Source organism: Rattus norvegicus, chromosome 5 (assembly GCF_021556685.1).
Source record: "Rattus norvegicus strain SHRSP/BbbUtx chromosome 5, alternate assembly SHRSP_T2T, whole genome shotgun sequence".
NCBI classification, from domain to species: Eukaryota; Metazoa; Chordata; class Mammalia; order Rodentia; family Muridae; genus Rattus; species Rattus norvegicus.
In genome coordinates this window covers 167068476-167094935 of record NC_141538.1, presented here as the reverse complement: position 1 = coordinate 167094935, position 26460 = coordinate 167068476, and the positions used below count along the sequence as shown (strand labels likewise).

Sequence of the window (26460 nt, the reverse complement as noted above, 5' to 3'; positions counted from 1 at the left end):
GAAGGAACAATGAAAACAATGTTTTCTGGAGCAGACATTGTGAAGGGGCATAAGGAAGGCATCTGTAGTGCGGCCTGGGACCCCAGCGTTTGCATTCTTTAAGTGGGGAACTGCGTGGCCAGCTGCACTGCTCACTGCACTGCAGATACGCAGAAGTTAGCTTGCTGCGTCTGTGTCCTGTCAATTTTGAGAGGAGGCCATTGATGTCTATCTATGATGGTGGAGTTTTAACCAGTAAGAAGAGTTAGGAACCTGTGAATGAATCCACACACATGATCAATCTGTCACGATTGTGGATTTGATTTTTTTTAATCTAGGTGGCTCACCTCAATGAATTACAACAAAACTGATATAAAACATTTAATGGGAAGTATATTTCACAATAAAAGCTACAGTTACCCAAGATGAGTGGGATCACCCTGCTGTAATACTGTAAACAACAAAACCTTCACCTTTAATGACATGTTTTACTGAAATCAGCACAAAAACGAAACAACACAAATGCAGCCACAGAGCAGGAAGCCAAGGGCGAGCTCAGCATAGTGCAGGCAGCGGGGCACCCAATCCTATAGCACTGCAAGTCAGCCCAACTCCACAAGGGAAATACAGGCCTAGAATTGAATTCTTGTTAAATTAGCATCCCAGTGTTTCCTTAATCAACAGCTGAATGCTAATTAGAAGCACAGCAGCGATGGACCCCGAACAACGCAGCCCCAGAGGCTTGCGCGCGCGCGCGTGCGCGCGCGCGCGCACACACACACACACACACACACACACACACACACACACACACACACACACAGATTAGTAACTATAAAAGCAGGGAAGGGGGATTTCATCTGCTTTGACTGGGTGCAGCTCAGACTGTGGCCTCTGTATTATATTTAAATGTGTTTATCATGGTATTATATTTAAATGTGTTTATCATGTTTAATTAAAAACTTAATAACCTAGGATTTGTGTTTTTATTTTAACAGACCGATTTGTTTTTGTTTCTTTTCTTTTTTCTTCATAATTTCTATGAGTTTGGATGGCTTCTTAAAAAGAAATGGTGCTTTTAGCATAAGGTATGTGAAATTGGTTAATCATTAATTTAACCCTCACAGACAGTATCCAGCCTTTTGCTTTGGCCAGACCATCCGGTAGGGTATGGAGAGAGTCGTCAATTTACTAAACACTCGTTCCTAAAACACCTCTCTGATCTGACCCAGTCCATCTACCATGAGATATGCCATTAGGTGAGCTACCAAGGTGACTCTTGTAACTGCTCTATGAATGTAGAATTTGTTTGTAATATCTAGTTGAGGAATTGGCAAAAACTAGTTGTGCTGGCTAGTTTTATGTCAACTTGACACAAGCTGGAGTCATCAGAGAAGAGTGAGCTTCAATTGGGAAAATGCCTCCATAAAAAGAGGGCTTAGAAAACCCTGTAGGGCAATTTCTTAATTAGTGATTAATTAAGTGATTTAGTGATTGAAGCCAGTAAGCAGCACCCCTCCATGGCTTCTGAATCAGCTCCTGCCTTCAGGTTCCTGCCCTGCTTGAGTTCCTGTCCTGACTTCCTTCAGTGATGAACAGTGCTGTGGAAGGGTAAGCAAACTAAATCCTGTTACTCTGGGGCCCAGGGTTTCATCACAATAGTATCCTTAACGAAGCATGACAGGAAGTTCGATTTTAGAGCAGCAGGGCTTACTTCCCTCAGCCCCAACTTAACTTCCCTTAGAGTATCATCTCATCTCCATAACCCAGGAGAGAGACTACAATACAAGGGGAAGACACCCCACTGTCTGCAGAAGCAGTGGCTGCCATGCTGCTGCTGCTGCTGCTAATAAAAATGACGAATAAGGACCTGAAGACTTCTTTTTTTTTTTTTTTTTTTTTTTTTTGGTTCTTTTTTTCGGAGCTGGGGACCGAACCCAGGAGACTTCTTAAAGTCAAAATCCACCTGCTCCCAACCCTGAGACAGGGCTGTGCTACCTCTGAGAGGTCCTGGAAATCTCAAACACAGAGGGCAGCCTAACTCTGCCACCCAAGTACTGGGATTAAAGGTGTACACCACTAAGCCGGATACAAAAGTCTCAAGTTTAGGGTCAAATTTGGAAGCATGTAAAAGTTCTTACATCAATTCATAAATATCAACCAAGCACTCCATGTTTTCAAATGCTGGACTTGAGATGAACTTAGTTACAGCAGAGTCTTTGCAAACTAACAGTCTGCAAGCTTGACACCGGGAGACTCCCCTCGCTGTCAATGAGTAAAGCAGGAGCGCAGGCAACTGGGACTAGAGGCAGACAGGCTGGGGAGACCCGGATGGCTGGACACTTGCTGCTCCTGCAGAGTTCTCGCCTCCCACATTCAGGCTGAGTCACAGCTCCAGGGCAGTCTGGGTTTCTCTGAGGTCTCTCATCTCCAAGAGCACTCACTGGCTTGTGTTTAAATTTTATTCAAAACAACAACAAATCTAAAAATATAACTTTTAAAAAGAGAAAACATGTCTGTCATCCTAGCAACTGGAAGGTGAAGGCAGGAGGATCAGGAGTTCAAGATCATTCTTGGCTACACATGGAATTTGAGAGCCTAGGACACGTCTCAATAAAATAAAGAAAAAAGAGCAACACACAGAAGATGCAGGTCAGAAGGGGACAATGGTTATAGAGCAGGCAGAAGACTGAGCTCTAAGCTCAGCTTTAAGGTACAGTTAGGGTCTATGCCAGTGGTCCTCATCCTTCCTAATGCTGCAACCCGTTAATACACTTCCTCATGCTGTGCTGACTTCCAACCATAAAATAATTTCATTGCTACTTCATTACTGTAATTCTGCTACTGTTATGAATCATACTGTAAATATCTGACATGCAGGTCATCTGACATGCTACCTTCAGAGGGGTCTTGACCCATGGGTTGAGAGCCAATGGTCTATACTAAGGGACAGAAGCTGGACTCTTCAGTAAAGGAAACGCAGGTCACTTTTCTGGCCCAGCAGAGGAACACTGACCTCACCATTTACAACCATTTTGTGGAAGTAACTTATGAAAATCAGATAGAAACTGAATGTTATGATCAAATTAACACACTAGAGACAGCAAATAACCAGAATGTTTCAGGTATATTGGAACACCAGGAGGGAAAATCAAAGGGAGTTCGGCTGTGCACCTATTTCAGCTTGAAGACCTTTGTGTACCTTATTCCTGCCATTCCCAGGGAGAAACTCACCAGAGAGAATGTGGTGAACTCAACAGGGGTCCTATTGACACAGCTGATGCTCTCAGAGCCAAAGGCAGGCTAAGGTAAGGAGGGACTGCCTTGTTGCCACCGTTAGCTATTCAGACTTGACACAGATGCATGAGAAGCTTCCTCCAACCTATCAATCATCCACCATGTCCTCTCAGCTGCCTTCCGGGTTTGAGGTTTCAGAAAGCAAAGTTTAGCTTTCACAAACAAGGGAACCATTAGATCCCTATACCCTGCAAGGCTACGTGGCTTTATCACGCAAACATGATAAAAATGAGCCCAAGCCATCGTGCTTCCACTGTTAAGAATCATTATCTCACACTTGGAATGTCTGCCACTTTGGAACCCTGCTTTGTTTTTCAATATGAAGCTGGATTCCTTCAGATGCCCAAGGCTCCTCATCCCCACCTTCCTGCAGTAGCAGAGCCAGCACGAGAAGAGCAGCAGAAAAGAACTCATCTTTCTTTTAGAAAAGCAGAAGTCAGGACTCTGTTGTGTACTCTAAACATTCCAGAGGGAAGAAGTGGCCATCGAGAAAGGTCAGGGTGTCAGGGCTGAAGCAGTGGGAGGTGGAGCAGGAAGTGGGGGACAGCAGGGTGGGAGCAGCGACTGGAGGAGGCGGCAGGAGAAGGTGAGGAGAGACACTTGGAGATCAGTGCTCAGGCTGCACCCACAGTGCAGTTCCACTTGGCACAGCTGGGCAGGACACCCTGTGACACTGTGACAGGCCAAGGCAGAGGAGCATCTCAGTCTAGTGTACACGGTGGCTCTGTCCTTTTCCCCCTGTGTCTTCCTCTACAAAGGCTTTTGGAAAATTGAAAATTGACCCAATCAGAATTCTAGCTCCTTCCTATAAAAATAGGCTTACGTGAACGTGTGTCAGCATGACCACTCAAAACAGCTCGGTTTTGTTTGTTTTTGCTTTAACTGAACAAGAGACTCCTGTGGCTCTGCCTTTCTCACACATGGACTTCACCCTAAGACCCGCTAACTAGGAAAATGTATTTGTGGAGCAAATGACAACATTTCAACCACAGTTCCTCAGGTGATGCTTGTGCTGCCCCTGGGGGCCAGGGACCATCTCTTCCCCGCCTCCCAGCTTCTGCCCTCTCTTTACTGTGTCCCAGCCACCGTCTATTTCTTGCACATACCATTCACAGTGTTTACCTAAGGACTTCCTTTCTACCTGAAGTCCTTCAGGTCTCCCTCCACTCCCCAAGTCTCTAAGGCAGTGCCCCGTCCAGCTGCCCCCACCTCATCCTACCTGTTTCCTGGACACTTCCCACCATTAGACACATACTGAGCTGAGTCCCTCTTAGGACTCTATCACAAAAGCACTTTTAAATACTTTTCCTTGGCATGCTTTAGAACAGACACTGAGGAACTTTCCACCAACTCTGTGTATTTCAGTTGCATTTGACCTCAAGGGCAAATGTCAGGCAGTCACTGTCATGTTGCAAAGGCACAGGAAACCTGTGAGCTATTTACAGTAACACCTTTTGAAAGTCACTGGCTGGGAGGTAGCTTCATGAGCTAGCTCTGTGGGATGGAATCGATGTGTATGGGCTCCTTCCTCTCCCCATCTCCTTTGGTGTTCAAGTCAATGCTTCCTGCTCTGGAGCAACTGTTTTCAGCCCGATGTCCTATGAGCCCTCAAAATAAATTCAAGTCACTATTCCAGGTTCTGGTATTGACATGGTTAAAATAGGTAAGTATCACACACTATCCTGTACCAAAACCAAAATCACACCAACCTTGTTTAGGAGTAACTGTTAAACTCAGAGAAAAAATCCCCATCACCTACGGATCCTACTGAATCTAAAATCCAATCAAGTCTTTCTTAGAGGTTTTCCCTTTCGTGTGACACATCGAAAGGAAGGAAGGACATAGGGTGTTCTGCTGTTTGTTCCTTTGAGTCAGGGTCTAGAGGAACTTAGAGAAAGGCTGGCAGGCAGCAGCACAGCAACCCTCCTGTCACACTTATCTTTAAAAAGGCACTAGGGACTTGAACTCAGGCCCTCATGCTTCTCAGCACTGCTGTTCCCTTTTACCGTCAACAGTCTGAATGAGCCCCTTCCCCTGGAGCAGGGAGGTTGTATACATGGAGCATCGCAAAGGCCCAGGACACAAGGCACACATGGGCTGATGCTTACTTACCACTTCATCCTCTGTCCAGCACTTCTCGATCAGCTTGGGCACAGGCTTCTTCACCAGGCGCTGCAGGGCTTTGCCGGCATCATAACTGCTTTCATGTAGCTAAGATGACAATGAGCTTCGTTAATTAACTATAATGTAGACATCAAGGCAAATCAATAACTACAAGTCTCTCTCTCACACACACACACACACACACACTCCTATATTCTTTCTAGAGGAACCATGGAAGAAAAATACTTTGTGATACTCCACTGTCACCTGACCACTTAACCCCCATCCCATTGTTGGGGCTGTCCCTTATGGTACAGGTACTGAAGGTTCAGTTCCCAGTATGATGTCACTGGGAAGTGTTAGAACTTCAAGGGGGAGGACATATTTGGGGAGAGAAGTCTGTTTTTTGTTTCCCACCTTCCACAAAGTGAGCAGCTTCTTCCAAAGCAGCCTCTATTGCATAACATGTTTAAACAAACCTTTTACATTCCCAAGATGATTTAGCTCAGATATTTGCTATAATCATAGAAAACTGATGTGCCCAGGGAAGGGGACAGGTAAAGCAGAGAACATTCTGGCAATAAGAACAGCATTAAGGCTTGGCGAGGGGGGTGCATGTCTTTAATCTCAACAATGGGAAAGCAGAGGCAAGCTGAGGTCTGAAGTTGAGGCCAGCCTGGTCCACAGAAGAAGTTCCAGGACAGCCAGAGCTACACAGAGAAACCCTGTCTTGAAAAAACCAAACACAAAATCAAACACGCATGCACCCCAAAACCCAAGAAAGCCAACAACTGTAGAACATGCGGCTTGGCATGTTGCTCAGCGCACACGCATGGGCCCTCAGTGCCTTCACTAATCCTGTAAGAAAGATATGCCCGTCTTTAATCTTCCCATGTAAGAACAATTGTCACACCATCTCACAAGTGAGGAAACGGCACCTTGGAAAGATAAATTCAGACGCTCACCATGAGGTGGAAGTAAAGACTCAAGCCCACCTGAAACCTCGTGCTCCTGTTCCATTCGTTTGTTCCATTCGTTTGTTCCATTCGTTTGTTCGTTCGTTTGTTTGTTTGTTTTTTGAGACAAGGTTGCTTTCTCTGCATAGCCCTGGCTTTCCGGTCACTCCCTCTGTAGACCCACCTGCCTCCATCTCCTAAGTGCTGGGACTGAAGGTGTGTGCCGCCATGCCTGGCTCTTACTCCATTCTTTCCAAATAATCCTGAGGATAGACTAGATTCTTTCCTAGTCTTTTTAGCAAAGTAGTTTACTAGAAAGCATCAAAAGGGCCCAAAATATAGACCTTCAAGAGACATGTGCTCTGCTGTGGCCTCTACATTCCACATCTCCTGTCAGATGGTGCTAAGAACCCTGGCAGAAGGATCCTCATGACTAATCTACACCCTCAGAGCTTGTAGTACTCTCTAAAGCCCTGGCTAAGACCTGCCTTGTCTCCTCATCATAGCTCAAGGTGGCCAACCTCACTGGTTCAATTGGTGAAAAGAATGAAGGCTTTCCTTCAAGTCCTGTTCTCTAACAGGCCCCACCCAAGCGGACACCTGTCTACCTGCACGCTTTAAGCCTTACCATCCGGTCTCTGCAGCCGCTGCACAGAGAGTAAAATAAAGCTGGATGTTCATACTCTGGTCAAAACAAGTGAGCACTTGCCAGGTTCTCTAATACAATGAGGACTTTTAATGATAGAACACGAAATGAAGCTGAACGGAAGGAAAATTTATATGCCTATTCAATTTAAAAAGCACATACTTTAGTGATAATTTAAAATAAAATCAAGTTGATCAAATTGAAACTTCTAATAAAAACCTCAAGGCAAGAAATTAATATTTTATAAGCAGTTAGTCTAGTATATGGGATAATAAGGCAGCATGGAAAACTATGGGTCATGGAGAGGGTCTGCTTGCAGAAAAATCTCAGCCACCATTTATGAGGAAGAGTCTTGCTGGACTGGTAGGACTGGTAAGCTCCAGGTTCAGCAAGAGTATCTCAAAAACCATGGTGGGGAGGAGCGAGCTATTCCTGAGGTCTGAATCAGACCCCAGCACAAATCCCAGGTGGCGCACATGTACCGCCAGTCCCAGGGTGCAGTGCCTTGAGCCCTGAGGGCTCCTATAGTCATGTGAACAGACACATGATTATGAGTAACATTCCTAAAATATATTTAAAGAAGAAAAGAGGTTAGGAGTACACTAGCTGCTCTTTCAGAGGTCCTGAGTTCAATCCCCCGTATGCACATGGTGGCTCACGACCATCCGTAATGGGATCTGATGTCCTCTTCTGGTGTGCCTGAAGACAGTTACAGTGTACTTATATACATAAAATAATAAAAAGAAAAAGTGGATAGCGATTAAGGACAACACATGATGTCAACTTCTGGTTTTACATGAACACATGTACAGGCCAAGTGTGCTGTGGGAACTGGAGCTGGGCTCAGGGGTGGCTCTGGGGTGGCTCAGAAGGGAAAGTCACAAAGAGAGAGGAGAAGCACTCGCTCTCAGGCCTGGCTTGTAGAGCAGGCTGGCCTTACACTCAGAGACCACCTGCCTGCCTCCTGAGTGCTGACTACAGCTATGCAGCCCCAGGCCTGGCTCGGCTCCATTTTATCCTCTGCTAGACCAAAAACTGGTGAGGTTATAAACAAACAAAGCCATGCTGCAGTTCATGAAATTTCATGAGAACTCTATTTTTTAAACATTAAATCTTAGGTGTCTGGAACTAGGAAATTGCTCCTAAGAACATACAGCCCAGTCTAGGAGTGACCTGAGATCGAATGTCATTCATCCTGCCTGCCTCTGGGAGAACTAGACATATAGTTTTAGGCCATAGCTGGAGAAATATGAGTGGCTACTGGACACGAGGCTGCTGGTTTGTCGGAGAATACACTGCTGCTTGCATAAGGCCCTCAGCTGACTTTCTGGTGGAGTGCTGAATGGATGGAGAGGCAGCCCAGCCTTGCATATACGCCTCCATCTGGCAGACGGCACTGATACTGAAGCAAACATAATGGTAGCCAGGCCCTCCTTTGCTCTCCAGTTCCTAAGTTCTCAACAAGCAACTGATCTTTTGTCAGTCTAGCCTCTTAACATACTCTGGCTTCTACCAATCTAAGCTCAATCAATACTTATGAACCACCACCTAGTTCTTCCCTGAAATAAACATACATACATACATACATACATACATACATACATACATACATACATACATCTGGAAAGCACAGGGATCTTGCTAGAGGGACTCCACCTTCTATCATCATCATCATCATCACCATCACCATCATCCTGCCTTGTAAAAAACCATTTATTTCAATTACATGTGTGTGTATCTCTCTGCATGTATGTCTGTATGTGTAGGTACATAAGTGCAGGTACCTGTAAAACTCAGGTCCCTTGGAGCTGGAGTTACAGGTGACTGAAAGATGCCTGACACTGATGCTAAGAGTCAGACTTGAACCTTCTGTCAAATCATCATATGCTCTTATCGGGTGAGCCACCCTGCCCCTGAGGGATAACATCTGAATGTAGCAGTCGTTCACATCCAGGTGATAGGAACCCTAGCTGAGAAAGCGTACGGCAGGCTCGGTGGTAGTTTCCTATCCTTTAAAAGACACTACCATCAGGGTGGTGGCAGTGTACACCTTCAATCCCAGCACTCTGGAGGCAGAGGAAGGAGGATCACTGAGTCTGAGGCTGGCCTAATTTCCAGAAAGAGTTGCAGGACAGTCAGGGCTACACAGAGAAACCCTGTTTCATAAAACCAAGAGGAGGGGTGAAGAAAGAGAGAGAAGGAGAAGAAGCACCAATGTCCCGTTATCCATGGGAGAAGCTTCCAAGTCTCCCAGGGGACATCTGAAAGGAAGGGCGGGACCTATGTAAACCAGACGCTTCTCTAAACATTCACATGAAGGATAAAATTCAACTTACATACATTCAGAGACTAATGACCACTAATACAATAGAAGAGTGTAACAATATACCGGAACAAATTTGCATGCTATCTACGGCTTCTTTCTGGGGTTTTTCATATAATTAAAAAGTCATACTTCATTATATGTATAGGAATACAGTAGGATGGTTTAATTTTAAAGACTGACTTATTCTTACAGGTATGAGTATATTGGATCAGGCTGGAATGTTGGGTTTGCAGGAACTGCTCATGTGGGTTCTGAGACCTGGTCCCCATCCTTGGCATCTTACCTGCTAAGCACCTGCCGACCACCGTGATCCAGTTTTAAACAGAAGAGAAAGGACAGAACCTCTGGTTGTAAATACCTTCCACCCTTAAAAAGTCTGACAAATAATGAAGTTCCTGATCCCACTAAGGCTCAGTGGCTGGTCTAAGCCCTAGTGCTGTAGTGTTCAACATAGTCCCTGAGAAAGCCCAACCTCCACAATCACTGCCTCGAAAAGCTAAAAACAAGACTTTTAAAAGCTATTTTTGAAGTCTAGACAGATGGTTCAATGGTCAAGAGCACTAACTGCTCTTCCAGAGGACCTGGGTTCAATCCCCAGCAAATGGCAGCTCAACTGTGTCCAAAATCAGACACCCTCAACAGACACAAATGCAGGCACATCAGTGCACATAAAATGAAGATAAATAAAAAATATTTTTAACAAGTGTTTCATTTAAACTCAAGAGGCAGGAGTGGTGGATCTCTGTAAGTCGGAGGTCAGCCTGATCTACAGAGTGAGTCCAAGGACGGTCAGGACTGTGTAGAAATACTGTCTCGGGGCGGGGGGGAGGGGGGGATGGGACTTAGGCCAGGCTTGGCAGTACACTGGGCAGGCAGAAAGGTTTGAGGCCGGCCTGGTCTACATGATGAGTTCTAGGACAGCCAGGGCTACACAGTAAGATCCCATGTAGGACAGGGCTCCACATCCTCCTGTTTGTCTCAAGGGTGATGGGACTAGAGTGCACTTCTAGTTCTGGACTGCAGTTAACTGAAACAGTAGAAACAAAGATTGAGGGCTGGAGGGAGAACGTGCAACTGCAATCATGCTTCACCAAAGATACATTTTAATACTCTACAAACGATTAGGGCCCTCACAGCTCCTTACCAGCTGGGGAAGGTGTGGAGGGCAGAACCTCCTCACCTCTCGATGTGAAGTCATTTTACTCGTCTGTAACAGACCCTGCTTTAGGTTCTCAGATGGATACAGTTATGAACAACAGATTGTGGGCAGAGGGAATCTCTGGCAAACCATGGTGTAATGTGGAGCAGTGCACAGGGGACAAGTTCCCATCCACACAGGCCCCAGGCTACTAAGAAGATGGATTCTACCTGCTTTGGCTGAACAAGAAAGCTAGAGGAGAAGAGGTCATTGGATCTCATTACTGATGGTTGTGAGCCATCATGTGGTTGCTGGGATTTGAACTCAGGACTTCTGGAAGTCAGTGCTCTTAACCACTGAGCCATCTTTCCAGTCCAAAAGAAAATAACTTTAATGGCCATTTTTAGAGATTCAAATAAGATGGCTACTATTTTGGTTAAAATTGCAAACTCTTGGGGTTGGGGATTTAGCTCAGTGGTAGAGCACTTGCCTAGGAAGCGCAAGGCCCTGGGTTCGGTCCTCAGCTCCGAAAAAAAGAACCAAAAAAAATAAAAAAATAAAAAAAATTGCAAACTCTTACTGACATGAGAAATATGTGAAGATGTCCATTTTAGCTCCTCCTCCATAAAATAAATACATCTTTAAAAAAAATTATATTCCTTACTGCCTGGTAACAAGCACAGTCAGTGCCTCACTGCAGGTCTGAAGTTAACAGAGATCCTGCTCCTCTGTATTGAGATCATTTTATCCCCTCGCATGTGTCTACACCACGTGCTCGAAGTTTCTTGCAGAGGCCTGGTAAAGGCATCGGCACATGACATGGGTGCTAGGAAAAAATTCTGGTCCTAGGCCAGAGCAGCAACTCCTCTTTATTGCTCAGCCATGTCTCCTGCCTCCCGGTCTCCACTGAGACACGCATGTCAGTAAGGCCTTGCACTATTACTGAGGTAAAAGGTCCCAGGAGAAGGCAGGGGAAGAAACAGTGGTGAGACAATGGAAACCCTATCTGACAGCTTCGCTCTGTAGTCAAGGGAAGGCAATCAAAGCAGGATAACTGATAATTAAACCTTTCTGCCGTTCTGTAGCTAGCTAGATAAAATCTGGGATTAAATGCCTTTTTTATGGGAAGCACAGAGGATTGTGTACTTTGGAACTACTGAAAACAGCACTGCAACAACCAGCCACGTGACTTGGTCTCACATCTGTGACAGCAGGTGAGTGGAGAAGCACTGAGACTGACCCCCACCCACTGAACAGATGCCATTCAGGAAAACACATCCCAAGTCGTCACTATGGGGACAGCCAAGGGGGAGCAGCATGAGTTCTTGCTTATTTTCAGCCAATGAACTAGGATTTAAAGATGGGGATCTGGTAACAACGTAGGGGTCCTCTGTGAACCCACCAGCTTTCAAATAGCTCCATCGGTTTCTTTATTCTAGCCACACTTGGCCCTGGACTGTACCTCACAGCTTTGGCCATGATGTGTCCTGTCCTTCATTCTGACACATCTTTGTCACAGAGCGTACACGAATCTCTTATACATGTCCTCAGAAAAGCAGAGAGCACTGGACAAGCAGCATGCTTGTCTAACTACAAAGGGCTAGCTGAGCACCTCAGCATGCCTGCCACCAAGACGCACAGCAGGACACAGGCTGTGCAAGGACAGAACAGAGGACTTCCCTGCTTAAAAATAACAGCAGCGAAACAGTTGCCTTACTTCTACTCTTTAAGAAAAGTAACTGTTGATTTGAACCACAGAGTCAAAGAGGAAACTGGTACCTCCCCCCAGCTGAACCAGAAACTGCCAAGGACCCTGCCCAATATTTTCTATAGCTTTGCAAAGACAGCCCAGGATCTGAGGCAAGGACAAAACTTTTTTTTTTTTTTTAATTTATGCTATGTGCCTTTGGTATTTGGTCTGCATGCATGTCTATGTGAGGGTGCTGAATCACCTAGAACTCGAGTTACAGACAGCTGTGAACTGCCGTGTGGGTGCTGGGAACTGAGCCCCAGTCCTCTAGAACAATCACCCAATTCTCTTAACCTATATGAGCCATCTCTCCAGCCCTCCCCCCTCTGTATTTTGTTTTTCAAGACAGGGTTTCTCTGTGTAGCCCTGGCTGTCTTGGAGCTCACTCTGTAGTCCACCTGGAACTTAGAGATCCGCCTGCCTCTGGTGCACCACCAACACCAGGCTTCAAACTCTTTTAAAACATTCTTTAGTTAATGCATATGAATACACTGTCGCCGTCTTCAGACACACCAGAAGAGAGAGGGCATCAGATCCCATTACAGATGGTTGTGAACTCAGGACCTCTGGAAGAGCAGTCAGTGCTCTTAACCTCTGAGCCATCAATCTAGTCCCAGACTTCAAACTCTTAAAAACCAACCAATCAAACAAAAAACCACCATCTCCAACCTAATTATACAGAGGATTATTCTGCCCATGGAGACCAGAAGAGGGCATCGGACCCCTTGGAACTGGAGTGGCAGATGGCTGTGAGACACCACGAGACATAAAATAGTTATAAACCCTACAGTGGTTCCCTCCCTGGCAGTACTATTTCACATACATGGCTCAGACTGTTCAGAGGTTGTTCAGCCCTCACCCTTCCTGATTAGCAGTGAGAGAGGATCATGCCACAAGAAGAAAAACACATTTCTGCATAACTGCCTAAGTTCATGTGCTCCTCTCACTCTCCCCGACAAATCACTCCTTGCTTATTACTTTCTATAATTTAATATATGTAAGTGCTTTACTGGCAAGCCTCTCAAAAGAATAAATAATACTTAATGACTGCCTACAGTTTAATTAACTCGTGATTGAACTTCTCATGGACTGCCATAAACATTAAATTATACCCTTCCTCAAAGCCGCCATGCATAGAAATCTTGTCTGAAGCCTTAACTCTCCTGCCTCGACAATTCTCAAATTTCAGCAACTTTGTGCATTGGACACAGAGGTGAGAGTACCAGCCTTAATGCCTGGTTATAAAGTATGTTATTTTACAGAGCAAGGACGAGGTCTTAATTTAAATAAGATTGAAAATGTGCACAATGTCAGAACACCTCATTTACATTACAGCAGTCATTAAAGGCTCTGGGTCTCTAGTTTCCTCATTAGCATAAACTCGAGTATTACCACAAGGTTTCCAGCTTCTGCTCTGGCTTCTCATAGGAGCTGCCATTTCTGCCTGTGTGATGTTGCAAATAAATTTTCTTTTTGGCATGGCTCAGCTGTCAGGCACCTCTGTTCTATAATGAACCCATGAATTACATCTCCCTGCTCTGACATTGCTGGTCTCACACATCAAAATATTGTTCTTCAATTGTAATTTATAACTTAATTTAAATGTCCCTTTTCCTGTGACCTTTTTAGATCAAATGGCAGTGAGCCCGGCAGTTTCTACCATACCAAAGCACCGTTTACAATTACAGTCATTAGAGTCAACTACAGGAAAAGCCTCAGTCAGACTGCTTTCAGGCCAAATGTTTAATGAGTGTAGTCTATTAAGAACAATGTAAGATTAGAGTTTTCTGCTATCCAAAACGTGCTATATACATAGCAAGAAACAACAAACGTAACTTAGGAAGGGGGGGAAAGGAGGACTTTATAATTCTTTGTATGCTTTAAAAAATGATGTAAAAATTCTTCAGGAGTAGGTGTTCTGTGTTTGTGTGCATGTGTGGGGGTCACAGGACAACTGACAGCTCTCTCCTTCCACCATGTGTGCTCCAGGTACCAGACTCAGCATCTTGCCAGCCTGCTTCATGTACTTAACATTAACATATGTTTAAAACAGGCCTTGTCAAAATGTCTTCCTCTCTGTAACTCTAATAGATTCATTCATACTCCAACATTAGTAACTAAGTACGGAGTACAAACTATGATAAATATGATATATGTATAAATTACAAGATACATAAAATACATGTCAAAAAGCTACAATTGAAAATACAAGCCTCGCATTTGCCAAAAGGTGTGGGATGCACAGCTAGAAGCCTAGCATTTGGAAGGCAGAGGCAGGTAGATCTGTGTGACTTCAAGGCCAGTCAGGGCTACACAGTGAGACACAAACAAACAAATAATCCTGGCATGACTTTAATCCCAGCACTCAGGAGGCAGAGGCAGTCAGATTTCTGTGAATTTGAGGCCAGCCTGTCTGATCCTCAGAGTGAATTCCAGGCCAGCCAGGGCTGTTACACAGAGAAATCCTGTCTTAGAAGAACACAACCAGCACCAGCACCAGCACCAGCACCAGCACCAGCACCAGCACCAGCACCAGCACCAGCACCAGCAGCACCAGCACCAGCACCAGCAGCACCAGCAGCACCACCACCAGCAGCACCAGCACCAACATCAGCAACATCAGCAGCACCAGCATCAGCACCACCAGCATCAGCACCACCACCAGCAGCAGCACCAGCATCAGCACCACCACCAGCAGCACCAGCACCACCACCAGCACCAACATCAGCAGCAGCAGCAGCACCAGCACCACCAGCAGCAGCACCAGCACCACCAGCATCAGCACCAGCACCAGCATCAGCACCAGCAGCACCAGCACCACCAGCACCAACACCAGCAGCACCAGCATCAGCACCAGCAGCACCAGCACCAGCAGCAGCAGCAGCAGCAGCACCACCACCACCACCCCACTCCCAAACCAAAATCGACCAGCATGGAATTTATTTTGTTTGGTCACTGGTCCATCAGGTATGGCCACTTAGGTACTATTGCAGCTAACTTTGTCTAAATATACTAATGGGAGCAAAGAAACAATGGCAAAAACACAGAATTTAGCTGCTTAGAAAAGGCTTGAAGGAAAGGTGCTGTTAATTCTTACAAGAAAATGGAATCCTTGGGCAGCTCACCTGCTGTCGTGTTTTGGAGTAAACTCTGGCGCTGTACACAGTTCCACAGGAAGGACCCCTGCCCAAATCACTTTCTCCTACCAACAAGGCCCAAATGGTATCCTAACCCTGAGTTACACAGAAGAGAGGTAAGCAACACTTAGTGGCCACTGCCTTGCTGTGATATGAAGTAACAGACAGTGTTTATAGAGCCCACAACCCAGGAAGAAGTCGATGCTGCAGTCCCAGGCCTACAAAGCTCCATCTAGAGCTGCTGCAGGCAGACAATAAGTGCTCATGATGGCCACTGGCGCTTCATTTGCAGTGAACAGGTCTTGTAGCTAGAGGTGGGTAAGGGGAGGCCTGGAGTCAGCAGAGAAAAGACCCAACAGAACCAGGAAACAAAACCAACACCAGCCAAAGAATGTGGAGCGACTCTGAGAATCTGATCAGTGTGGTGGGACTAACCTGCCCGTCCTTAATCAACAGCAAACAGCACAGCCTTGGGAGGAGGTAAAAATAAGCAGCAGTTTGTCCTAGCAACACGCCAGGGTTGTACTCCTTCCCAAACACTACTGCGGTTAGAAACAAGCTGGTTACCATCTCTTGCTAAAGGGATTCTGAGGATGTGCTAGACTCATAGAAAGGAGAGCCTGAGCCAGCAAGAAGACTCTCAAAGCAAGCATTAAAGGCCGGCATGTCAACAGAGGCTGTGCAAGCCACTCTGCAAAGTGACAGTGAAGCACCTCTCCAAGTTGTGGCTAAGCTGAACCGTCTGGCTGTCTGCAGAGAAGCCTGGGTCCACACAGGCGAGGACTTGTATTGATGACACAGACAGAACTGGTCAAATATCTGTGCTTCCCAGAAACCCCTGGCTCTGAGAGACAGAGGAGTCATCTCACTTAAACCTCTTATTTTCCCAGCTGCAGAAAGGAAGAGAGAACCTGTTTTGGAAGGCTGCTGCATAAACATCCCTTGTTCTCCCTGATACTAAAAGATATTCAATCAAGGGCATCTGACTAGAGAGAAGGGAGTGGGGCAGCTCACAGGAAGCATTATGGGAACGTAAGCACTTCCTGGGACAAAATCCTTGAAGAAGCCAGTGCACCTACTTGCCTCACTTGGAGCACAGGGACGTAGGCTGCTTTTGTCTCCAGTCGGTGGACAGCTGTATGTGACAGCACAGACCTTTCCCCAAACTTCTGAGGAGGCCAGTTATCATTCACACACTTAACATATATAGTTCTTTTCTGAGAAACAAAGTCTTTCTTCCTGCTTGCTTGAATGAGTTCAGCCACAGCCAGTAGCTCCTTAGGGGAGAAGGGTTCATGAAAACTCAGCGACTGACTTTGCAGAGGATTCAAGGCTTGGGACATAGGATGGGTGTAAGAGGCCATGAAAGCTCCAGATTATGCATGGGAAGGACCGTCCTGTCCAGGTCCATCCAGAAGCGGAAAGGTTTCCAAACAAGTAGAGTGGATCTGGACCCTTGGCAGACATGAAAACACACATGCATTCATTCTAAGCATTCTCACAGCTTTGGAAACAAGGCAAAAAATGAAATCCTATGCAAAAGGATACAGGGTGGGCTGGAGAGATGGCTCAGTGGTTACGAGCACCCGACTGCTCTTCCAGAGGTCCTGAGTTCAATTCCCAGCAACCACATGGTGGCTCACAACCATATGCAAAGAGATCTGATGCCCTCTTCTGGTGTGTCTGAAGCCAGCTACAGTGTACTTATATATAATAAATGAATTAAAAAAAAAAAAAAAAGGATACAGGGTAACAGGCAGACCACAGCTGTATCTACCTGGTGTGGCACAGGGAAAACCACTCATAACTGCTAACCTGCTCCAGAAAAAAGGACTCCCTGTGTTAGACCCACACTAGTGAAGAACTGTTGTGTAAGTAAGAAAACACATCTGCAGAACTTACTTCAAATTGCACAGCAGTTAATGCAGAACAGTTGCCGCCAATTCACAGCAGCCTTACCTGCAGTGGCTGACAAGCAATTTTAATGTGCAAATAATTATACTTAATGTTCTGTACATAACAATAAAATTATGGAACAACAACAACAACAACAGCACCCAAAGTGCTCCCACAGTAGCACATGTGAGGTTCAGCATTGGGAAAACTGGATGACAGCTCTTCAGTCTGCACAGTTCACCAGGCGTGAGCTGAAGGAACTGCTGTCTGGTTGTTAGGAAGGAAGAAACGAGCGTCTGTGTGAACGGTGCTCTCCAGCCTTAGAAATGGAGCTGCCTCACAGCCCTGAATTAGCAACCAGAAGTAACTAACTCCACAGAGACATACAGCCCTCTGCCTGCTAAGAACAGCTTTTCTGGGAAACAGAAGAGTAGAAGCTGTGGCCAACTGGAACTACAGTCATTTGTCTCCTAAAATGTTTGGTTAACTGGATCCACATCCCAACAATACCGAGTCAGGCTCATTCAGGATAACAATCAGGGCAGCAGGAGACATTAGCAGTCATCTACAAAACCTACAGTCAAGTCGGGGAAACGACAGAGAAGATGGCAGCCTAGCCAGTACACCACAGGCTGAGAGGCCAGCTGTGCCAGGCTGAGGGAGCCTGACAGAGGGGAAGGAAGGGCATGCTTTGTGAGCCTCAGCCTCCATGCCGTGCCACGTCAGACTCCCACCTCAGGAAGCCTCCAAGTTTGAGATGGACAGAGGTAGGACACAACTGACCCACCCATCAGATATTCTGGGAGAGCTGTAAAAGTTCAGCCTCTATTCCACCTCCAAGTTTAAATGATCATAAGTAAGAGATAGTATGTTTATTAGTTTGTAGATGATAACCACAGTCTAAAGAAATATGAGGATTAAATTTGCTCATTCATAAACACAAACTTTTGCCTAGCATGTAAAAAAAGAAATCAATGAGCATAGTGGTAGTGCACACCTTTGATCCAGCACTCAGGAGGCAGAGGCAGGCAGATCTCTGAGTTTGAGGCCAACCTGGACTACACAGAATGAGTTCCAGGACAACCAGAGCCACACAGAGAAACTGTTTTGAAAAGCAAGACAAAATAAGCAAATAAACAAAATAAAAAAGAAATCAGTGAGCCAAACCTTTGATGTCAACAATTAAGGTCAGATTCATTCATGGGGTGGGGTATGTGTGTAGGTAGGGTGAGGTGTGTGTGGGGGTCTGGGGTAGCCTTGAGTCACTCCTTATCAGAGCTGTGGTATGCTGTTTTAGGGAAGGTGCTCTGTTAAGACAACATTTTTTATGGAAGAATGGGTGATACTATGACATGGGAGACACTTGAAGACAGTAGCCTCAGTGAAAGAGACTAGTTCAAACGGCTGCCTATTATACAAGCGAATGAATGATCCTGAAGTGATCTTAACAGACAAATCCAGTGACAGAAAGCAGTGAGTGGTTGTCCAGGACTAAAGGATGTCAGTTAACGGAGCAGGGCTCCTTCACGAGGTGATGAAATGCTGACATTGACAGTGGCAGTAGCTCCTTGGATCTTAAACACATATTAAAACACAAACTGCACATCTTTTTGTTTTGTTTTGTCAAGACAAGGTGTCTCTATGTAGCCCAGCTATCTTCAAACTCAGAGATCCTTCTGTCTCTTGAATGCTGAGATTAAAGGTGTGTGCTGTCAACACCACCAGGCTCAAACTGCGCATCTTAAATGGGTGAATTATATAGAATTTGAATTTTATCTTAATAACTTACTATTTTAAAAAGACAAGAAGGAAATGACAGCAGAACCTGGCAGAGTGATGCATACCCGTGCTCCAAGCACTTGGAAAGTGGAGGCAGGAGGATCTGGAGGCAGTCAAGGTCATCCCCAAGGCTAGCCCTGGTCTATATGAGACCCTGTCTCAACTTAACTACTGTGGTAGTTTTAATATGAATCTGCCTGGATACTGCCATACCTCCCACCATGACTAAACTTCTAAAACTGTGTTCCAGCACCAATTAAATGTTTTCCTTTATAAGAGTTGCCATGGCTGGGGCTATAGAGTTGGTGGTTAAAAGCACTGACTGCTCTGTCCTGAGTTCAATTCCCAGCAACCACATGCAAGGCTTATAACCATCTGTCTGCATTGGGACCTGATGCCCTCTTTTGGCTGGCATGTGTACGTGCATATAAAAAACTCATATACATAAAGTAAATAAATCTTAAAATCAACAACAACAGTTGCCGTGGTCGTGGTATATCATCGTAGCAATAGAATACAAACACCTACCAACCTCCTACAAAGAAAGGGGTAAAACATACTTGATGGAAGTTCATATGAAAAGTAGGGCTGGGACCTAGACTGTGGGGAGCCATGCAAAGAGCAAGACAAAGGCAAAGCCCAGTGAGCCTCCTGCGTGACAGAGACTAAAAATCACAAGACAAACATGGTATCACGAGTATCAATGTGGGCGGTTATGATCCTCCTATCCACGCCAGAGAAATCAGTCCAGATAAGCAAAGCTATAGCCTGCCTAAAAAAGATGGAGACATTCAACACTGAATTTAAATCCACCCTTATTTAATTGGGACCAAGAGTAAAAGATACCACTTACATTACAATGTCTTTACTGACAACATTACAACTATGTCTGACTACAAAGTAGCTATGTTTAGTAAATATCTTTATTCCTATTAATCCCTTTAAGTTTTGCTTATTACATCTCACTCCAACCTGGCCTCAAAAAATCTTTCTGCCTCTGTATTCAGGCTGTAATTACAGGCATGTGCACCACCAAGCCTGACCACAATAGTAAATTTCTATTCACTTCATTTTTAAAACTAAAGCTCAAAATGTTTCCAACAGGTCAAAGTATAACCTATGAAAGAGGCTGACATGTACACACTAATGTGCTGACAATCAGTTGAGAAGGTCTTGGGTATACCACAAACCCCAACTACAAGGCGTCTGTCCACACCCTCTTCAAAGGAGTGACCAGCAGCACACAGCCCTGCACGCACTGACCCTGTTGTCAGCAGCACACAGCCCTGCACATACTGCACTGCTGCTGCACAGCCTGCTGCTGCATACACATAGGCTCATCAGCATTGATCTGCATGAGTTACTGTCCTCAAGTTTTTTGGATTTGCATAATAAAGATGTAGCATGTTAACTTTTTTCACTACCCTTTTTGACAAATCACTTCCCCACCCCAAAATCCTACATTAACACAAGTTAGCAATGACTAGCAACTTCATGTTGCCTTGTGTGGATAGGGCAGTAAGTACTACTAGGGAATGCCCATGAAATCAAAGTGAGGAAGAGTTGTTCACACATTGTCACAAAAGGGCCTCTTGTGGTACCTTATTTGGGACTAGAAATAGCCACAACCGGGTTGGGGATTTGGCTCAGTGGTAGAGCACTTGCCTAGCAAGCACAAGGCCCTGGGTTCGGTCCCCAGCTCCAAAAAAAAGAAAAAAAAAAAAAAAAAAAAAGAAAGAAAGAAATAGCCACAACCCTGTGGTGGTTTGAATATGCTTGGCCCAGGGAGTGGCACTGTTTGGAGGTGTGGCCTTATTGGAGTAGGTGTGTCACTGTGGGCTTGGGCTTTAAGACCCTCATCCTAGCAGTCTGGAGAACAAAAGGTGGAACTTGCAGCTCCTCCCAGGCCACTGATGCTGCCATGCTCCCACCCTGATGATAATGGACTGAACCTCTGAACCTGTCAGTAAATGTTGTCCTTTATAAGAGTTGCCTTCGGTTGGGAATTTAGCTCGGTGGTAGAGCACTTACCTAGCAAGCACAAGGCCCTGGGTTCGGTCCTCAGCTCCAACGGAAGGAAAAAAAAAAAAGGGAAAAAAAAAAAAAAAAAAAAAAAAGAACTCCCTTTGCAGGGAGACATTTATAAGAGTTGCCTTCGTCATGGTGTCTGTTCACAGCACTGCAAAGCTAATACAAGCTGGGAGATGCCAGTGTCGTACATTTAAGATGAAAGACTAGAAACTCTCTAAGGAAAATTCTATAGATGTATTTTTCAGACTACAAAGGGTCAAATGAGGGGGGGGCTCTTTGGTTGGCTCATATGCAGATTCTGCCAAACCAACTTCATAATCCAAAGATCTACAGGATCAACTCTGACATAGCCTGGAGCTTTATTTGTTTATTCAACCATACAACCAGCATTGGCCTTCCCCTGTACCCACCAGGAAGCAGGGTAGGGCTCAGAAAACAAGAGGATTAGTTAACAACTGGTTGTTAACTCCTTTAGTGATCAAAGATGAAACACCACTCAGCTAATGGGAGCTTTTGAGCTTTTGCTGGAGCTGTGGGTGTGCGTGAGTAAACAAGCAAACATACACACACACACACACACACACACACACACGCACGCACGCACGCACGCACGCACGCACGCACGCACGCACGCACACGCACACACACACACACACAGCTCTTTGGACTATGTAAAAGCTTCATCCACATGTCTAACAGCCAGTCACAGTTCAGGGAGCAAAGCTGTCCAGGTGGGGATGACAGCGCTGCTGCATGGCTATAAAATTTTACTTATGTAAATTAAAAAATAAAAGACGCTGAGTGCTGGAAGAAAAGGTAAACATAAAAATGGCAACAAATTACTCAGAAGTTTATTTTATTAAAGGAAGATACTATGAGCCTCATAGTATCGATTTAGTAAAAATAATTCAGCATAACAGATGATCTCTTTTGTAAATGGGCAGCAGCAGAGATGGCTGAATCAAACCCATCAGGATAAGAAGGCGCTTCTATGCTTACAGCATCAAATGTCGCACATCTACACACAAACTAACACTACCTAGGTCATAAAGAAACACTTCTAAAGGTATCAGTAACTTAGCAATCCTGAATTCAGAGCTCACACTTCAAAGTCATTATAAGCAGCACACGGTACTCACAACATTTGGGTGACTGATGTAGGAGGCTGGCATAGACAACCCAGAAAGCCGCAAGGCAGATGGGGACATGCAGTGGTGCTCTGCCTTAAGAACAGGCAGAACAAACCAACTACAGAGGCAAGACACAAAATGAGAAACTAGAGAAAGATGAAAACAGCAAAGAAAGTTGGAGAGCCTATATGAACATCAGACACAAGAGACACCAGGACAAAGGTACAAAGGTTAGTACTGGGTACAAAGAACTCACCCCTCCAAAGCACACGAGCGAGTACACCACAGTACTACAGAGGTCCATGTGCCCAAAACATGACCTCAAAACACTGTGAAAATGAGCAGGGTCTAGGGAGGTGCTAACAGGGGCAATAAGAATGTTACAATGGTGACTGTTATTTGGGCCGGCCTTCTATACTGTACCAATCAATAATCTTGTCAGTTATGAGACAGATGAGTCGGAGGGCAAACCTTCAGGGTCTTTACCTACTGAATAACACCTCTAGACCACTGCCCTTCAATCTTAACCTCTCCCCTCCTCTCCCTCTCCCTCTCCCTCTCTCTCTCTCTCTCTCACATACACACACACACTAGAATTAAAAACGTATGAGGCATTTTACCGAACATAAATCATATGCCAAACCAGTAAACAAACTGCAAAGGATGAGACCTTGGAGCTGGAGGGAGAGCTTGCTGGACAAGAGCATGCATTGCTCTTACAGAGGACCCGAGTACAATTCTCTGCACCCACATCATGTGGCCCACACCACTCTGAGGTCCATCTGCAGAGGACTCAGTCCCCTAGCCTCTCAAGACAGCGTGCTCCCATGTACACTTGCACATAATTTAAGAGAGCCAGGCGAGGGCAGAGCTCGCCCTTAATCATTACCAGCACTCCTCAGGAGGCAGAGAGGGCAGAGATGGGGGAAGGTGGGATCTCTGTGAGCTCAAGGACAGCTAAGGTTGAGAAACCCTATCTTGAACATGCACCCCCAAAATACAAAAAAAAAAAAAGGTTTAAAAGCATTAGGAAAAGCAAGATAATGAAAGCAAAAGCAGGAAAAGAAAACAGAAATCTGTGATAAAAGCAGTTATTTATCACCCAATATGTGGAAATTCGCCAGACTACACATCCAGCTGAAGGAAGCAAGTTTAGTGGAGAGTAACAGCAGAGTCAAAAGCTACTGTTCAAAAGACCGATTTGATAAATCTCTGCTTACAGTGATCCAGAGAAAACAAAGTCAAGGTCTCAGAAAAGACAGAAAGGCTGACAATTAGAAAGTCTATAGACATTAAAAATTAAACTCAATGAACTAGAGAAAAATAAGTCAAAATGTTTAAAAACACAGACTTACATATTACTAAAGCTGACCAACATGAAGTAAGACCTGTATCTATTTGTAATTTTATTCTTTAGATTGTCTTATTGTTTTCTTTTATATAAGGTACTTTTTTAAAAATATTTATTTTATGTATGTTTGTACACTGTAGCTATCTTCAGACACCAGAAGAGGGTATCAGATCTCATTACAGATGGTTGTGAGCCACCATGTGGTTGCTGTGATTTGAACTCAGGACCTCTGGAAGAGCAGTCGGTGCTCTTAACCACTGAGCCATCTCTCCAGCCCCTTATTGTTATTTTAAGTGTTGTGTGCACTCGCCACCTGAGGCCAGAAGAGGAAATCAAATCCCCAAGAACTAAGTTTCAGGAACTGGGGTATGGACATCGGGGACTGAAAGCCTGTGATCCAGAAGAGCAGCGAGTGCTAAGTCCATCTCCCCAATCCCCATAAAATTAAAATCAAGAACATTCAATTTTATTTACTTATTGTGCACGCAAGAGCACATCTGTGTATCGTATGTCAGCACAGATGCCTACACAGACGCCTGGGTGTCAGAATCCTTCACCTTACAGAAGAAGCATACTCTCTCCTCCTGACATGTGAGCCCCAAGAACCAAACTCAAGTCATCAGGTTTGGCAGCAAATGCCTCACCCACCGAGGCAGTCACAGGCCTACTTAATTTTTTTTTTATTTTGTAAAAATTATTTTATCAATTCTATTTTTGTATAAAGCACAGGGAGAAACCTGGCCAATCAATGTATGGCTGTGACCACAGGGAAGGGGCTTATCAAACTTCGAGAGTCCAAAAACAAACAAATGTGGCTTTTACCTGTCTATAGCAACTGTCCATGCTTTGCACACACCCAGGTCCAGCCGGTTAGGGAGAGGTTGCTGAACTCACTTCCTAAGCAGTTTTCTGCTGTCCCATCTTTCCAGTCAGAGATCTGTGGATGTGCAGACCACACTGCCCTTGGCTATGGTAGCCCTGATGTGTGATTTACTTTGAGATCTTTGGAAGCATTACCTGCCAACTCCTGCCTGAGTGGTGAGGTGCTCCCGAACTGCACTGCAGCACTGTACACAGCAGCGGTGGCACCCACCCATCTAAGGCTTGAGGTGCAAGTCTTAGTGTCTGTGGATGCGGCCCCCAGGACACTGGAGCCCAGCTCTCTGAGTCAGACACTGCCTTAGCCTGGACCTTCCCACCGTCCCTTCCAACATTGCCTCCAACCATGGTCTCCAGCGTGTGCTGCCCCACGCTCACTGCTCTCAAAGTCGCGGCCCTACTTAATTTTAAAATGATTCATAAAAAAATATTCAGATTCCATGACTTTACTAGTTCTTACAAACGTTTAGCAGTAAGAAAAACTATTTTACAGATTCACTATTACACAAAAATGAAGGTTCTCCGTCAACATCCCTCATGAAGCCATATATGAAGTTCTTTAAGGGAAACATTGACAAACAGCCCGGCATGTGGGGCACGCTTGTGATCTCAGCAGTGGGCAGGCAGAGGCAGGTGGCAGCTGCGTCTGCAAATCGAGTTCTAGGATAGGCAGGGCTACACAGAGAAACCCCATCTTGAAAAAATAAAGGCATATATTAACAAGTGGTCTGAGACAAGAGGGCTGAGAAAGTTTAATTCTATTGACGAATAGCTCATCACCATTTGAAGGCAATGTCTTCCAGCCTATCAAAACGGGACAGCCACTAAGTGATGACGATCTCATCAGATACAAAATGACCAGCCAACAAAATCAACACCCTTTCATGATAAGAATTCTCAGTGTATTTAAACAACAACTCTGTACGGCATAGGCTGGAAGCTGTCCAAAATCATCAGTGATTCCAGGAGAACGCAAGGAAGCTCAGATAACAGACACAGATGGAGCACCCACCTTTAATCCCAGCACTCAGGAGGCAGAGGCAAAGGCAAGTTGATGTCTGAGTTCAAGGCCAGCCTGCTCTACAGACAAAGTTCCAGGACAGACAGGGAAATGGGGAGAAACTTTGTATGCAGGTTTGAATACAAATGATTCCTGTGTTTGAATGCTCCAGAGGGAGTGGCACCATTAGGAGGCAGTGGCCTTATTGGAATAGGTGTGGCCCTGTTGGAGGAAGTGTTGAGGTCTCCTAAGTTCAAGCTCCACCCAGTGTGACACACAGTCTCCGGCTGCCTGCAGATCAAGATACAGAACTCTTAGCTCTTCCTCCTGCACCAGGTCTGCCTGCAGGTTAAAGAGTTTTTCTTTATATATACATTAATATTAAATTAATGAGGAAGTACACAGGTACATACGATTCTTTATTATTAGTGTGTTTGTTTGTCTGCCTATGTGTCCTGGACATACATGAAAGTCACGACTGTTGGAGAGGACCTAACTCACTTCATTTTAGAGTAGGCAGACATGTTGGACCGTAAGCTTTCACTTCCCAGAAGGACAGCTCAGGCTTCTCAGAATAACTGCAGACAAGGGGCAGCCAATCAACAACTGCCTCAACATCTGGCCAGGGCTGACGACAGTTACAAAAAGTCCCTCTTTCCCCTGAAGTAGGAACAAATAAACAAATATCCCATACCGTAAGCTTAACCAATCCTGATGAAGGTGCCCCAACCACAACTAGAAAACCCTTCACTGGCTTCAGTCAGCCATGCCGGCTGTCTCTGCAGAGTCAACAGTCTTGGTCTGTGCATACTACTCAAGCCTGGGGTCTTCCTTCATTGATTCTCAGACCCTTCCATGTTCACTAAGAAGACGAAATAAAAGAGGACATGAGCTCTCCAAAAGGATGGAGACGATGTTTATTGTACACAGGGGAAGAAGGCAGGCAGAGGAAAAGTCCAGGCTGACCATGGTCTGGACTAAATAGGACCATGAGAGGAGAGAGGGGAGAGGGAAACATGGCACCTGGGAAGGAGAGTTGGGGAGGGGTGGGGTGAGGTGAGC

The 26460-nt window shown here is 45.2% G+C and overlaps 1 protein-coding gene across 11 annotated transcripts in view; it reads right to left on the bottom strand.

The window, feature by feature from the left end:
• Positions 1-26460, bottom strand: part of Rere (arginine-glutamic acid dipeptide repeats) — a 329621-nt gene that overhangs the window by 77977 nt on the left and 225184 nt on the right. For all 11 annotated transcript variants that reach the window (XM_087660099.1, XM_087660101.1, XM_087660102.1 and 8 more), the window contains 1 exon segment: positions 5389-5487. In XM_087660099.1, coding sequence (XP_087516225.1) covers positions 5389-5487 — 99 coding nt within the window.